Below are 16,675 nucleotides of genomic sequence, written 5' to 3' on the forward strand. Positions count from 1 at the left end.
AAAGTCTATTGGATTTGATTATGGGCGTGTAATTGCATGCAATTGGATAGACCTCACCAATCAAAGCTACGGAATATGTGAATCCTCTAAGGAGAACAGCCAAAAACATTGATCTTGCTTTAATTAATAGTTAATTTTTTAAGTTAGTTCATTTTCAAAAGTTATTGCGCTGTCAATATCTTGTATAACAGATGCTATAGCCAAATCTAAACATCTAGCTTCTCTAGCAGCAGCCTTTTTGTTGTAAACAAAATCAACTCAAGCATGCTCAGGTGACATAAATGACTAGGCACTCAAATTTTTTGGGCTGGGTAAATTCAGGCTGGCTTTCAGGCTAATTAAAAATACCATTTAGGTGACATAATAAAAATTATTCTACTACTAAACTGTCATCAAATCTAACCATCTACATTGCTGTACAAAATAAAGCCACTTATTCAGTGTTGTTAAGACATTTTATCCATGAACATTTTCTAGAACATTATGGTACCCTCTGTATAATGTGCTTTAGCCCGTAAGCGTGACCTAGCTCCCATCGAAAGGCACTCGCAATGTTTTCTTCCATAATTTTATCAAAACCAGATTCAGAAGCCCAGTGCAAAAACCCATTATAGCTGAAAAGGATGTGGCAGCAATTTGGGGCAAAATACTAACTACTAACTACACTACCACGGGTAGTCCAATTTTCTGCCCACATCTTCTTTTTTGGCCTCTCCCCTTTTATTCGTTCCCGTCTCATTCATTCACTTATTGATTTTTTGCCAGTTCTCTCCTTTTCTCCAGACGCTACCATTGTGAGGGCCATTGTGCCGAGCAACAGGTGGTTAGGTGTAGACATGCTGGGCTGTATTTACATTTTGTTCTGTTTCTGGCAAACCTCCAGAGGAGGCAAGGCAGGGTGTGAGGGGAAATAGCACTGGACTGTAAGGCTGGCCGTGTGTGTGTGTGTGTGTGTGTCTGTGTGTGTGTGTGTTTGTGTGTGTGTGTGTGTGTGTCTGTGTGTGTGCTCTGTAATCAGAGACGAGTGGAAGGCAAATTGATAAACAGTTTTGTCCTGCTGTCAGCAGAGTACTCTATTTTGTCCTTTTCAGACTTCACGTTGACAGAATGAAATGGTGTTTATGATAATATAGTAATTTACGCACATTTCCTGTAATTGCATAGTGAGAGAGAGAGAGAGATAGTGGAAAAAAACCTAGACACAAGACAATGGTGCAGTTTATCAGTTAGACGTTTGAGATAAAACTGAAAAAAAATCTACTCCACTTGAAACACCGGAAAAAAAAGAGATCGCTTTCTTCTCCAAAAGCAATACAAAGCCAAGACATAAATGGATTTTTCTGATCATCCATCAGTTCTGAAAAGTGTTTCTCAGTCTTTCTAACTACATACCTTGTCAGTCTGACTTCTATGAGTCAGTCACTTTATAATACTGCTATTGCACACTACTATTGTATTGCTATCGCCAACTGCCAACTGTGGTAACAGTAGCAAGGAGAGTTTTTTTAACTCATCTGTTCCTTGTGCCCTAGGTGAACGCATGTCTGTGTCATGCCATTGATAAAGCGTATGATAAAACATACAGTGATGGCCAAAAGTATTGGCACCCATGCTAAAGTTGACTGAAAAGAGGAATGTAAAATCATCTTTTGGAAATTGATCTTAATGCCTTAAGTGAAAAATGAGGAAATATCTAACCTTTAAGGACATCAATTTTCTTAGTGAATGAATAATAATAATCATAAATAAAAAAAAAATGTTCTTCCTTAAAATACAGGGGTCATAAATATTCCCAACCCTATGTTAAATTACCATAGAGACAGGCAGATTTTTATTTTTAAAGGCCAGTTATTTCATGGATCCAGAATACTGTGCATCCTGATAAAGTTACCTTGGCCTTTGGGATTAAAATAGCCCCACATCATCACATACCCTTCACCATACCTAGAGATTGGCATGGGTGTTATTTCAGTTAGCCTATTAGCTGGTTTGATGCTCATTAATGAAATAGCCCCACATCATCACATACCCATTAATTAAAATAGCCCCACATCATCACATACCCTTCACCATACCTAGAGATTGGCATGGGTGTTATTTCAGTTAGCCTATTAGCTGGTTTATGAGCATCAAACCAGCTAATAGGCTAACTGAAATAACACCCATGCCAATCTCTAGGTATGGTGAAGGGTATGTGATGATGTGGGGCTATTTTAATTCCAAAGGCCAAGGTAACTTTATCAGGATGCACAGTATTCTGGATCCATGAAATAACTGGCCTTTAAAAATAAAAATCTGCCTGTCTCTATGGGAATTTAACATAGGGGTGGGAATACTTATGACCCCTGTATTTTAAGGAAGAACATTTTTTTATTTATGATACATTATTCATTCACTAAGAAAATTGATGTCCTTAAAGGTTAGATATTTCCTCATTTTTCACTTAAGGCATTAAGATCAATTTCCAAAAGATGATTTTATATTCCTCTTTTCAGTCAACTTTAGCATGGGTGCCAATACTTTTGGCCATCACTGTATGTATATATTAGGGCTGTCAAAATAACTGATTAATTTCGATTCATTAATTTGAGAAAAAATAACTGATTAAAAAAAATAACGCAGATTAATCGATTCTGTATGACCTTTGACCCCGAGCCGTTCTAGTTAGTAACCATTACTGTAAAATGAAGGAGAGAGAAGAAAATGTGCTGCCTAGATCATTGATTGGAACATTTACTTTTAAAAAACGGCCTGATGGTGTTGATAAAAAATAAAGTCCTCTGCAATGTCTGCAGCAAGTAATTTGCATATCACCGGAGTTTGTCAACTCTAAAGTCGCACATCAATCGAAAGAAATAGTGTTGACATTGAGGGGAGTGTTTTTTATTTTCATTGTGTCCGCTAGGTTATATCTGTGGACTGAAATGCCTTGTATGTGAAAAAAACTTCTCGAAGCACTTTTGAATTTATTTCCTCAGCATATTAGGTCATATCATAGATTATTATGGCCATTATTTGAACAGTGAAAATAATAATAAAATAGTTTTTGAACTTTAATGTCACTAATGCTAATTATTCAATGATTAATTAATCACAGAGTATGTAATTAATTAGATTATTTTTTTTAATCGATTGACAGCCCTAGTATATATGTCTCTCATGGCACTCATTCCAGTGTAAAACAGATAGACAAGGCCGGGGGGGAGGGTATGTTTTCCTCAGAACCAAGCTGGAGCATCGGTTCTACAGTAATGCAGACTGGATGAGACAGAGAGGGTTAAAGCGGAGCTAGTAATCAAGGATCTTTGGATGAGACTTGAACCGATCCCAGAGAGGTGGGATCAGATTAGGGCAGATGTTATCAGACGGAGGTGCGAGGAGAGGAAAGGAGAGACCATGGAGAGCTCAGCCGAGGAGAGGGAGAGGAGATAAGGGGATGGAGGGAGGAGTGAGGCGAGGTGGAGAGCAAGAGGGAAGATGGACATACTGAGTAGTGACTGATAGAAAGGTAAAAGAAAAGATGTGCTCAGCATGTGCTGGGAACTCCTTCTTCTTAAAGCCTGTTTAAATTGATGGCTTTGGGAGCATTTGGAGTGGGGTTTGATGTTGGACATTGATCGGGGTGCTGTAGCGCTCTGTAGTGTTTGGAGAGAACATATGAGGGTTCTGTGGTAAAGCCGTACATAAATATCAAACCATTTGATCAGCCATTTTCTCTTCTATACCGTCGTTTTTTTCTTTTAAATCAATTCAGTGTTTCATGTCATCGCCGTACCACACAGCTTGTGCTCAGCAATGGGAACAAACATGTGTGTCCATCACCAAAGCAAAGGGTACAATGGGAAGCAAATCCATCTCTCTCTTCACATCGCCACAGCTGTTTGAACTAGCAGCAACCTATCATTTGACCTTTACTGAGACCTTCGCTGACTGCGCCGCCGATTTTTTAATAGTTTAGCCAACAAGGTGAGGAGGAGGAGGAGGAGGAGGAGGTGATTGCCTTCTCTTGTTGCCGCAGCAACAAGAAAATAGAAATGGAAGGGGCCACTCTGTTACTAAAAGGACACACATCACATCCAGTGATTCTTACAGGAGGACAGCAGTTTGTGCAGCTGGAGCTGCAGAGAAATATGGACTTGTATTGCAGATATGCACTTGAGGTGAAGTGCATGACTTGCAGATGGTTCAGTTCAGATAACCTCGCCTGAACTTCATCATTTTAGAATGATGCCTCCCAAGTTGACCATGTCAAGCAGGGGACAGTTTCATAACTGGGAAGGTTCAGAATTAGGTCACAAAGATGCTTGTCAGAAACAAAAAGACATTATTTCAATTATTACCAATCACTTACCTATTATTTTCAATTACCTCTAGACACAATAATATCTCTATATATCTCTACTCTACTGATTATATGTAGACATTTACTACACAGTAAACCTTAAACGGTACTTACATAGGTTTATACGCAAGAATAGAACAGTTGCAGGCTATAGCTGACTGTAACACAAAGGCTCATAGTGCATCAGTATCCCTCTGTGAATGCAGGTGTACAGAAGCAGAAGTGTTTGTACAGTGTTTTGCACACAATGTTGTTTTGTTTTGCTCTTCATTATTTTGGTGAATGTGTCCTGGGTGAGTATATTTTAAAGGCTAGAAGAGACTGACCAAGGGAGAAAGAGGCAGAGAGGAAGAAAGAGGGAGAAAGAGAAAGAGGGAGCGAGGGAGAGAGAGAAAGAGGGAGAGAGAGAAAGAGGGAGAGTGAGAGTGTACCGTCTCTCTGCTGGTATTATGGATGACTTGCTAGTGTGTCTCTAATAAGAAACCAGAAAGGCGTCCGATGATGGATCCATGGGGCCTATTTACAGAAAACTTATGAAGGATCTTGGAGATATTTTTAGAGAGCTGTTCGTTTCTCTCTCTCTGTCTATCCCTCCTCCCATTTCACTCCATCCTAGGTGTGGAACCTGAATGAATAATTTACTCGGAGGGGAGTCCAACCACCACAAAGCCCAGAATCCCTAACCCTAGTGGATATAAAGGGGTCCATTTATTTGACAAATGACCTATCTCAGAGACATCTTTTATTCACTAACTTAATCAAGGACATGGGGCGGAAAAGTGTGACTTGTTCTAACCTCAGGAAGAAAAGAGGGAGCTTAGATGAGTCGAGGAGAGAGAATGAGAGTGTGATGGGTCTTGTCTTCTTATCCTGTCCATATGAGAATGTAGCTGTTACACATCTGTCCAATGGCAGACATGTGAAATCTACAGACATTATAGTAGTGTGTGTGTGCATGTGCGTGTGTGTGTGTGTGTGTGTGTGTGTGTGTGTGTGTGTGTGTGTTTGCCAGGGTCACCAGAAGTACTAGTTCATGTGCAGAAGACTTGGGTCTGATTGGAAATGTTGCAACCGTCACTAGTAGCACACTGTACACTACTTCCTTCACGCCTAGGGATTCTGCTCAGTGACATTACAGCAGAGGTGCATTGCTCAACGCCACCAGAGTTTCTGATTAGCACCTTTCATATTCCAGGAAACAGGAGTTGCTGACCATCTCCAATGTTCCGCTGGCCGACTGCCCCCCCTCCCCTCCTCGAACCGCCCCGCCCACCATGAAGGTAAGTCAGAGGGGCCCTGGGCCTCGTGCATGTCAATCATCCTGGCCGCAGTCTGATTTGTCAAAGGCACTCGGCCCTGTCACAGAACAGAAAGAGGACAGAGAGGAGTTCTTAAGTGGAAAGGTGCGAGAAAGCCTAATGCCCTCTCTGAGGGGGCAAGGTCATAGTCTGAATGTGTCATCTCACTGTGACAGATGGAGAGAAAATGATAGTCTTTATCAACGCTGTGTAGAAAGCACAAGAGAGGGCTGTAGTATGTATGTGTGTATCACGTCTATGCGTCTATGAAATAGAAGAGCATGTGGGTGTCCACTCTGCTGTTTTGGGGGAATGTTATAGCCTTCATCAACCCCTGTATGGTATTTTAAAAAGAATACAAAAAACATATTCCATGTGTATGAATAAAGCCTTTTATTAGGGAGACCACAAGGCAGCTGAATGCCATGCACAGTGGGTTAGAGGCTGCACCATATGTGTCTATTCAAAGAAAGGACATGGTGTACTACCTTGTTTTGTAGAAGGCTGTAATTTGTATGGGTCAAGCTTGTATATCTAGTCAGAGGAAAGCCTGGAGGATGTGCACTACCCTGGTAGTTATATCACCCTCAGTTATATCACCTCAGCTCACATCCTTTGGGTGTGATCATCCGTATTTCACAGCAATCAGATAGGCATCTCAGCTTTGCAAGACTTTAAATACCTTCAACTCTACATTGCTCAATATGTTCCATATGCAAAAAAAATGTGCAATGTGTGCAGTTCCATTGTTGTAAAAATTAATCTTCTTCTGAACATTTTAATGGCAACAAGGTGTGAACAACAGATACTTAATTAACACACTGATGGTGTGAAACAGTTGTGTAGCGCAAACCCTGCATGTACTTTCATGTTTTGCATCTGTCCACGGCATGTGAATGGGTGGAGGTGCGTTCTTGAGAAACAGTTTTAAAAGGAAGTTTCAGGGCAGTAATTTCTCACCAAACAGGGTAGCAAGAGGTTATTTTACATGGGTGGGGAGACTTCAAAGAAAAGATTCTGTGGACCTGATGAAAATAGTTGCTGACTTTGAAAAACAATGCCAGTAATGCATTTTAAACAGATACATTTAGATTTTAGAAAGAAAAAAAAAAGAATTTAGATGTTTTTCAGTGTGTGTGCCTGGACGTGTGTGTGTGTGTGTGTGTGTGTGTGTGTGTGTGTGTGTGTGTGTGTGTGTGTGTGTGTGTGTGTGTGTGTGCACGCGCTTTTGTGTGTGTGCACAAAAGAGAAATGATTGGAGAGCTCAACAGATGGTTATTCTATTATTACAAACACAAGTGTAAATCGTATGACTGCATCTATTTTTGCCAGCTGTGTTAAGTGTATGGCAAGTGCTATGGCGAGAAATAGCATCACTGGAAAGTGACACAATCCTTACTTTTATTAAATGAAATGCTGCTATTTAATGGAACCTTAATACTTGTTCTGGCTATTCATTTTGATGGACTGTGGCTGTTTGATAAACCAAAGATATGAATTTGGTGTGATCAGGTGACCAAAAAAGAACTTTGCAGAAGAAGAACTAAGTGCCAAGCTGAATGTGTATCTCTCTCTGTCTGCTATTTACAGTCTGGCCAGTTCTTTGACACGCTGGACAGAATGGAGGTAAGAATTGATTTCAACCTTGCTCTTACTGAGATATAGGTGTTATGCTTTCTCTGGAGCTTGAGTGCTTCTAGTCTCATTCATAGTTCTCAACCAAACTGAGATCTCTGCGCTGCCAAAGATCTGCAACACTTGAGCTGCAACTAATGATTGTTTTCATTGTTGATTATTTCCTTTCCAATTAATTATTTCCAATTTCCAATTAATTAACTAGTTGTTTTGGCGAAAAGTGTTGACTGTAGTAGACTGTAGTTGAGTTATGACTTTAATGCAGAAGCTGTAACTGCATTAGTTGTACTTATATTTACAGCTTGTTTCATTTAAATGTTGAATTAATGCATGCAATGTTTACATAGGTATGAAGATATAAACACAGCAGTTAATTCAGTATTCTCATATGGGTTATAAACACAGACAGCAATAATAATTACATGAAAACAGAAACCTCTATTACAGTTTCATGACTGCAGCTGGCAATAACTTCTGCATTTAGCCGTAAACTTCCCCACCGCTTTAATAACCCATTTAGGTCAGTAAAGAACATTGTCCATGCAATGAAGTCAACCTCTCATGATTAGGTTTGCAGTGCTGTGGTTAAACTATCATCTATTAACCTCCAATCCCTGATCTGTCATGTCTGACCCCTGAATCCTGACCTTTTGACCTCGACCCTTGACCCACATTAGCAGGTTTCTGAGGTGGAAGAGATGAGGACAGGCCCACAGAGACTCAAGGTCTGGGTTGCATGTTACCACAGCAAAACTAACACTCATACCAAGAACCATCAGGAACATGATGCCAATTTCAGCTGTATGTGGTTACCAAGATGGAATCCATGGTTGTTATTTAATATAAGATTTGGATGATACAGCATCACTACATTACTACATAACTATAGTTTAGTAGCTTTACAGTTTACTTTGGTGCTGAAGTGAGCTCATATTAATAATAAGTGTATATATTATTAAGAATACTGAAACCTTGGTCTGAGTGTTTTGTCATGTTGTGTTGTTGATCTTGCATGATCAATCCATGAGCCATACCATCAGCCATGGATACCTTCATTTGACCTTGACATTGCTGTGTGGATAAGACACACAGGAACAGGTGTGATCTGTTCCTATGACAAGGTTGTTTCCCAAGGTGAAAGTGTGGGTTTGCCATGTGTGCTGTGAGCTGTAGTCAGGCCTGTGTACTGGGTGTTAAGTGGTGGATGAAATTAAGTAAAGTTTGGGTGTTGTATTGTTATCATGTTCTCTGTAGTTATGGCCATGATTGAGGATATAGTAAAAGCTCTAAGCCTGAATAAGTCCCAAACAAGAAAGTGATGTCAGATTGTAGCAGTCTGCCGTGGTAATTCCTTCATCGCACGTTATGTCATGTACCCCATGACTCATTTGTGTCTTTGCCATCCTCTCCAACATCTCTATATCCCTCCATCGCTTCTGTCTTTTCAAAATGACCTGCACTCTCATCCTGGCAGCCATGATTAGCGTGTAATATGTCTGCTCATTCCCCAGAGCATGCCCAGAGTCAGCCATCATCATCATTCTGTACCACCCTCACCGGTTCTAATTTGAACAGGTTAAGGGGAATGTGTTTGAAGGGGAAAATGTCTGACCGTGCATGACTTAATACTTACTGTGGCATGTCTCCTCCAGGACGACTACATTCCATATCCAGGGATTGAGGAGGTGAGTGAGTCAGTGTGCAGACCCTCAAATGAATGTTCAGATTATAGCCTCAGTCTTACGCTTAATTTCTCCCGAGCACACACACACACCAAGCCTTGTCAAAACATCTGCTCGAGGATAAGCCCAAATGAAAAAAGTGTTTGAAGTGTTCCTTCTGGGTTTTCCTAATGTTCACACACACAGGTCCTACAGAGGGGAGAGCCGTATCCCCAGGTCATTCTGCCTCAGTTTGGCGGCTACTGGATAGAGGACGATGAGACCGACGGTGCCGCCCCATCCAGCAAGGACACCAGCGCCTGTAACGGGCAGGACGGTGAGGGGACAGGCCCTGAGGGGGGGTTTGGCTACCTGCTGGAGAGGAACAGTGCAGCCCGTGCCTATCGCAAGCACTTCCTGGGAAAGGTGAGCCACTACATTACATAAATGAATATAAGCTCATATAAGATAAGTTTATAAGTTTAAGTCTTGTATTGTTGTGTTTACAGTGCTGAATTGTTTTCGACACTGCTTAATGGTTGCCTCTTCTCTGCAACCTCACTGTTTCGATAATAACCTTTTAATTGCAGAGGAAACCATGAAAGGAAATTTCCGAGTTGATACATTGCCTTAATTTAAATTAATTTTATCAACTGTATTGCCCTTGTTTTATTGAAAGCTGCCTTCCTGAACTAAAAACACCTCCCACTCTTGCAGGAGCATCTCAATTTCTACTGCACAGCAAGCAGCCATGGCAACCTTATTCTCTCCATGAGACATGAGGAGCAGGAGGACCAGGAGTACCTGCACATCATCCTCAGGTAAGCCCTGTCCCAGTTCTAAACCGGACCCTGGGGTGGACCCAGCACATGACCAGGTCCATTCTTGGCAGCTGTTGTCTGCTTGTGCTTAGACTGCATGGAAAAATAGAACACCACAGGACCACAGAACAGCTGGCAAATGTCAGCCATTTTAAACATGATGAATCAGGATGCTTACAGCAATCTGTTTAGAGAGAGCAGTCTTGCTTTCCAACTAACTCAGGTCTTGATTTATTGTTTGTGTGTTTTCAGATGTCAGTCAAAGACAGTCTACGACAGAATCTCTCTGGCAGGCCTACCGGAGATGCCGAGCATTGCCCAGTTAGCTAAGGTTTGCACACTGTGGTATTACCTCATACACCTTGATACATGACCTCCAAAATAATGTCCTTAGAATGTAACTCACTCTTTTAAAACGGATCTCTGTTTATTTCTACTCTCTCATCTTCCCTATCCTTTCTCTCTCAACCAGCTTCTGTGCGAAGACATTGTCAACCTGAAATTCCAGCCGGTGTTGTATCCAAAGGTGAGTTCTATAAAACAAATACATGGGGGAAAAGTCTTACAAAGACTGTAGAATAGGATATGAGTTATGTCAGTAGTATGAATATTTCATTCATAAATGCAGCTAATAGAGGAAAAAGGCATTTAGACATTAATTGCATTCAGAGACTCCAGCTGCACTCTGGGGGTTGACTTGTTGACTTCTGTTGATTAATGAAATGCTCATTGCTTTCCAGTGCTTTTGTATTGCCTATATGGCATCTGGATTGTAATTTGTCGGGCCTTTATGATCACATGCAAATAATGAATGCAGCTCTTTTTGTATTTACTAATACCACAGTATTTTCCTTAATGATATACAGTAATCTCACCGATAAGGCATTACTGAATTGATGCATTGTTGTTAAGGGAAAAAGTTAGCTTACCATTGACCTACTATTCCCATTCTCCATTTAATCTTGGGAAGAATTTAAAAACAGCTGCTCAGCTTCCACAATAGTAGTTAGCCAATAAATAAGTGAAATTGCAATGTGATGAAACCCAATGATTGACCGGCAGTTCAAATGCTTAGGAAATGGGCTTATGGAGAAGTTGCAATCACAGTAACTTCCGTTTAGTCTAAAATAGTCCGAATTCAGAGATCGGGCCTTGGGTTCCCACAGTAGAGTTTCTCTTTTTGGCCAGAAAAATCTCCAAAATGAGGAAATGTCTTTTGCCAGGCTCCAGTCTGTCTTTGGTCACTGTCTTAGTGGGCTTTCAAGGTAGCGCTGGGTTTCACAATTTAGAAGCACATTTAGTGTTGAAACTCCAAAGGATGTTTTAAATGGTTGTTGCAATATCATCATTATATTGCAAGGTAGGGTACAATCGGGTATGTGCCATTCTGATAGTTTCCTGTAGATTACCAATCATTTATAGTAGGCTTATTTTTTACAGACAATGAGTAAAGCCCCATATCAAAGTAAATCTCGGATTGAATGCTCTCATCACATATATACGTGTGTCTGTTTGTAGAGACATTTTATTAATTGTTTATTTTTTATATTTCACAGGGTTCCCAGTTGATAGTCAGTTATGATGAACATGAAGTGAACAACACATTCAAGTTTGGCGTTGTCTACCAGAGGTTTGGACAGGTGAGAGCACTTCCTAAGTAAAGCCTTATTCCGTATTCTGTATAACTCTGCACATTTCAGCCCATAAATGTGACCAGTTGCATACACAGTACTCTGTCACTATCAGTTTGACAATATTGGATGGGAAGTTAGCTATATATTGTAGTTATAATTAAAGTTATCATTTTGTTCCAACGCAAATTACCTACACTGGGTAACTTGTGTCTACGCAGTGGTATGCTAAGCTTATTCTCTGTCCACTTAGTCACTAGCCTGGATGCCAGCCGAACTTAGCCCTGCCCACAACATTTGAAGTCGGGAAGTTCGGTCTGGACTTGTTCCGTTTTGGAGCAAATTTGCCCGATACCAGCTGTTCGGAGTCACGGTTCGGACCAGAACTCCTGAACGGTTTTGTTCAGAGCTGAAAATCTGTGTTTGACAGAGGACCGTTGTAGGTTGCTAGTGACAAAATATTAGCTTTCAGTATGGTACGATGTCTTTGTAAATGACAGTTAAATAAAAATAATTTTTATTCTTCCCGGTTCTTCCTAACAAATCACTGTTGCTAAGGTAGACATTTAGATTTCGCTATTACCTCTGTTGTACAAGATATTGACAGCGCAATAACCAGAAAACAATGTTAAGGCATTTGTATGGTGCATGTTTCAACCTGTATCGGTTCCCAATGGAGCAGTATCAATTTTAAATTCTGACTAGAATTGAGTATGACGACGTCAGGCTACTTAATCACATTTACGTTATCTAAATTACCACCATAATCCTGGCTTGCTTCTTCCTGGTGCTCAGATCCTAATCTCTCCCTGGTCTGACTGCTCTGTTGTAGATATCTGAGGAAGAGCTCTTCAGGAACAACGAGGAGACGCCTGCTTTCACTGAGTTCCTCAGCATTCTGGGAGACTGCGTAGACCTGCAGGACTTCAAAGGGTGAGAAGGAGGAGGGAGAGAGAGTGATAGAGGAATAGAAACTGAAAGAAAAGAAAGAGTGAAAGAGAGAGAGAGAGAGAGGACCAGAAGCAGTGGTGGGTAGAATATTTAGTGTGTTATGATGCAGTAGGAGGACTGAGCAAGGAGTATAGGGAAACCAGCGGTGAGCTGAGCAAACAGCTGGTATGAATGAAAAGTACTTCAGGGCTAAAAATAAAGTGATGGTAAATAGATTGCATTTGCACAGCGGTTCTTAGCAGTCCTTAGAGCCCCTTCCACCAAACTTCAACCAAACAGAGAAGGCAAACATTTAATACACTGTGGGAGTTTCGGCTCAAGACCTTTGAGGTTCTATTGATTTGAGTGCAAGCAGCTGAATTTCCGGAGGTACAAATACAAGTCGTCTGTACACCTGAGTGAGTGTGTGTGTGTGTGTGTATGTGTTTGTCTGTGTGTATGTGAATGTTTGTAAGTGTGTCTGTCTGTTTTTTTGTTAGTGGTTTGTGTGTGTGTGTGTGTGTGTGTGTGTGTGTGTGTGTGTGTGTGTGTGTGTGTGTATGTATGTGTGTGTGTGTGTGTGTGTGTGTGTGTGTGTGTGAGAGAGAGAGAGAGAGAGAGAGAGAGGAAGAGATAGGGAGAATGTTATGTATATTATTTGTATGTGTCAATCACTCCACTAATCCCGACATCTTCTCCTCATGTTGGTCAGGTTCCGTGGAGGCCTAGATGTCTCTCATGGCCAGACGGGCACTCAGTCGGTCTACACGGTGTTCCGCGAGCAGGAGCTCATGTTCCACATCTCCACAAAGCTGCCCTACACAGAGGGAGACACACAGCAGGTAGCCTCAGTCAGTCAGTCAGCTCCCATAAGACATTAATCCATGCTGTAATGAAAAAGTCTGGGTGCATACACAGAGCAATGTAATCCAGAATGATTCTGATTAATCATCTATCATGTGAATGGTAGCCATGCTTGACCATTCATATTCTTGCGTTGCATATCATTAAAATAACTCTTTCCTGACACAGGTAAGTGTCTTGGGGCAAGTGTGTTTGATTAAGTGATGGGGTGGGGTCAGATGTTCAAAGACTCTTGCACCACACTTAAAGTGTGTCATCAGGAAAGAGTTATTTAAAATGTTCCCACAGACATGCTGTCAGGTGTTACAGGTTTTTCATACATCTCCCTCTCTTTATTGTGTCATAGCTACAGAGGAAGCGACATATAGGAAATGACATTGTTGCAGTGGTGTTCCAGGAAGGGGCCACACCATTTGTGCCTGATCTGATTGCATCCAACTTCCTCCATGCCTATATTATAGTGCAAGTGGACAACCCATGCACAGATGACACAACATATAAGGTAAGTAAAAAATGGTAATTCCACCGCACTTCTGGTAAGAAGACCAGTCGTGCAGTAAAAAGGATGAAATCACCGGAGCACACAGATGTTAAAATTGCTTTTTTTTTGTTTGGTTACAACTTCATCCATGGAGCCTTTTGCTGCACCATTCAAAAATAAAAATAAGCAACTTTAGCATCTCTGTGCTCTGGCGATCCCTTCCTTTTTACTACATATAAGGTACCAAGATAATGGCAGTTGCCTGAGAGCATTAACCTCTCCATCAATGTAAAGCTATTCAGTAGCTCTATTCCTATCGTCAGTGTTTTTTGACCCTAGTGGAATCAATTACGCCTCATGTAAAACAGAAAAAGACATGTCATAATTCAGTTCCATGTATCTTGCAGGTGTCTGTAACAGCACGTGAAGATGTCCCATGCTTTGGTCCACCTCTGCCAAACCCACCTGTCTTTAAAAAGGTGAGTGCATTATCTCATCTCATAACATCCTATAACCACCTTTATAGTGTTCTGGAGGAGCCCAAGATGTGACTGAAAATGTGTCAAGTCAGAGGCAGTTCATGACATTTGAGAGTGTTGTTTTTGGGAAGACCGAAAGATAATCCATTAGTTTCCAGTTAGATAGCAATAGTTAATGCTCTTCTTTCCCCACAGTACGCTATCCTAGTACGTCGAATATTTTAGGCTATCCTCTTAAAATTACTTATTAGGTCTTACTTAAAGATAGTGGGCCACATTTCCATATCAGCTCTGCTCGGCCTTTGTGTGTACACCTGCTGAGGTGTGGCTCCCTGCCTGTCTGTCTGCCCAGGGCCCCGAATTCAGAGAGTTCCTGCTGACGAAGCTGATCAACGCGGAGAACGCCTGCTATAAGGCGGAACGCTTCGCCAAGCTGGAGGTGAGTGTGAGCCCAGCAGGACGCTATCTGAGGGACTGCTCCCTTTTCAGCAAAGCACTCCCGCATTGTTGTGTCAGTGCTGAGTGTGTGTCTGTGTATGTGTGTGTGTGTGCGTGTATGTGTTTGCATTTGAATAAAAAATGGTTCTTTTGGTGTCAGTTTATACTTCCATATGTTGGAATTTGTGTGTGTGTGTGTGTGTGTGTGTGTGTGTGTGTGTGTGTGTGTGTGTGTGTGTGTGTGTTTGTGTGTGTGTGTGTGTGTGTGTGTGTGTGTGTGTGTGTGTGTGTGTGTGTGTGTGTGTGTGTGTGTGTGTGTTTGTGTGTGTGTGTATTCATGCATGAATGTGATATCTGCGTTTTTGCACATGTTCTGATGTGCATATGTGTGTGTGTGTGTGTGTGTGTGTGTGTGTGTGTGTGTGTGTGTGTGTGTGTGTGCGCGTGTGTATGAATACCTCTTCGTTTTGTCAGGAAAGGACGCGGGCTGCCCTGCTCGACAACCTCCACGACGAGCTCCACAGACAGACACAGGTCATGCTGGGGCTTCCACTTAGCTCAGAGGAAGACAAAATGGAGAACGGGGGTCACAGTGGGCTAATCGAGTCCATTAAGGTTGGTGCCCACAGCACAGCATTACATAAAGCAGGCAGCGCGGCAAACGCCTTCAGCCTGAGCTCTGTGTTTCATTAAGGCTCTAACTGGGAGCCCTTTTAGTGGCTCATTGCTCAAAATAAGCATCTAATCTGAAAATGGATGCTGAGCGCCCTCTAGTGTCTGTCTGCATGTCTGCCTCAATACTTCTTTTGTCAATGCCTCTCTCTCTCTCTCTCTCTGTCTATATCTCTGTCTTTTTTGCTCTCCTGCTTGCTCTATTCTTTATCTCTCCATCTATCTATGGAGTGTCTCTCTTTGTTTTACCATCTAATCTTTTCAATATCATCTCCAATTCTTAATGTATATATATATATAATTCATGTGTATCTTGCAGCTGTCTGCCATGTCTTGTGTAATGTAATGTAATCTTTATCTCAACCTCTTCTCACTTTCTCCACACTTAGTCCCTGGTCTGATTGATATTATGTTAGTTCAACTGTAAGAGCCATTAGATGTTCATTCATTACCCGACTTTCTGCCACTTCTGTCTCTGCCGCCGCCAATCATAACCCATTATCTCTGCCACCCCCCGCAGCGGGCGATGAGAGTGCGAAGCCACTCCATGGACACGATGGTGGGCTCTCACAAGAACAACCGCTACTCCATGGTGGGCGGAGGCGTTCCCACCAGCCTCAGTGGCAGCGGGCTGACGCAGGCGGGGGCGGATGGCGGCAAAGGGGTGAGTGCATGGAAGGGGTTGTTATTTCACTTTCACACTTTCAGAGAGCTCTTTCAACTTGTGTCTGCAGAGGGGGATGATGTTAGCGGTCAATTTAGTCCATTTTCACGTACATGTATAATGGTATAATGTTATTTAATAGTCATCACTGTCTGTCTGTTTCTCTCTGTGTTTCTCGCACACTCTTTCTTTCTCCCTGCACACTCCTGCTCTTCTTTCTCTTCTTCCGCTCCTTCTCTCTTATTCTCTCTCTGTCTCAATCCTTATTTGCACTCTTCCTTTCTCTCTCTGTTCTTTCTCTCTCCTTTCCCCTCCTTTCCTCCCTCTTCATTCTCTCTCTCTCTCTCTCTCTTCATTTCTCTCTATGTTCTTTCTCACTCCTTTTCCCTCCTCTCCTCCCTCCTTTCCTTCTCTTTCTCTTCATCCCTCTCTTCTGTCTGGCTTTCCCCACTCCCTGTCAAACTCAGGGTTCATCAGGTCCAAAGTCTCCGTTGAAAAGTCCAGTGAAGCGACGCTCGGGGCTTTTCCCTCGGCTGCACACGAGCGTAGATGGCCAGACGGAGCGTCTCTCACGCAGGTCAGCACACAAAGCTTAGCAGCCAGGGCCGAGGCACCAAGCCTCCAACCTCAGAAAGTGAAGGCCGTGTTTGTTCCCCATCGTCTATATTTGGTACTTAATGCCAGTTAATGCTAACCTGACTCTCGCCAGATGAATTTTGTTCCGCCTAGCTCTGCCTAGCTCCACTCACATCCATCTGG

General features: G+C 42.0%; 1 protein-coding gene across 6 annotated transcripts in view; it reads left to right on the forward strand.

The window, feature by feature from the left end:
- rap1gap2b (RAP1 GTPase activating protein 2b) overlaps positions 1 to 16,675 on the forward strand; it is a 49,015-nt gene that overhangs the window by 29,078 nt on the left and 3,262 nt on the right. For 5 of the 6 annotated variants that reach the window (XM_042092425.1, XM_042092424.1, XM_042092426.1 and 2 more), the window contains 17 exons: positions 5,538 to 5,622; positions 7,231 to 7,266; positions 7,953 to 8,000; positions 8,928 to 8,960; positions 9,144 to 9,362; positions 9,654 to 9,757; positions 10,010 to 10,088; positions 10,230 to 10,283; positions 11,314 to 11,397; positions 12,221 to 12,321; positions 13,031 to 13,160; positions 13,529 to 13,684; positions 14,071 to 14,142; positions 14,495 to 14,581; positions 15,055 to 15,195; positions 15,773 to 15,916; positions 16,384 to 16,493. In XM_042092425.1, coding sequence (XP_041948359.1) covers positions 5,538 to 5,622; positions 7,231 to 7,266; positions 7,953 to 8,000; positions 8,928 to 8,960; positions 9,144 to 9,362; positions 9,654 to 9,757; positions 10,010 to 10,088; positions 10,230 to 10,283; positions 11,314 to 11,397; positions 12,221 to 12,321; positions 13,031 to 13,160; positions 13,529 to 13,684; positions 14,071 to 14,142; positions 14,495 to 14,581; positions 15,055 to 15,195; positions 15,773 to 15,916; positions 16,384 to 16,493 — 1,683 coding nt within the window. The remainder of the gene's footprint in view (positions 1 to 5,537; positions 5,623 to 7,230; positions 7,267 to 7,952; positions 8,001 to 8,927; positions 8,961 to 9,143; positions 9,363 to 9,653; positions 9,758 to 10,009; positions 10,089 to 10,229; positions 10,284 to 11,313; positions 11,398 to 12,220; positions 12,322 to 13,030; positions 13,161 to 13,528; positions 13,685 to 14,070; positions 14,143 to 14,494; positions 14,582 to 15,054; positions 15,196 to 15,772; positions 15,917 to 16,383; positions 16,494 to 16,675) is intronic. The other variant, XM_042092423.1, reaches the window with a different exon arrangement.

This window comes from Alosa sapidissima, chromosome 5, assembly GCF_018492685.1.
Source record: "Alosa sapidissima isolate fAloSap1 chromosome 5, fAloSap1.pri, whole genome shotgun sequence".
Lineage (NCBI taxonomy): Eukaryota > Metazoa > Chordata > Actinopteri > Clupeiformes > Clupeidae > Alosa > Alosa sapidissima.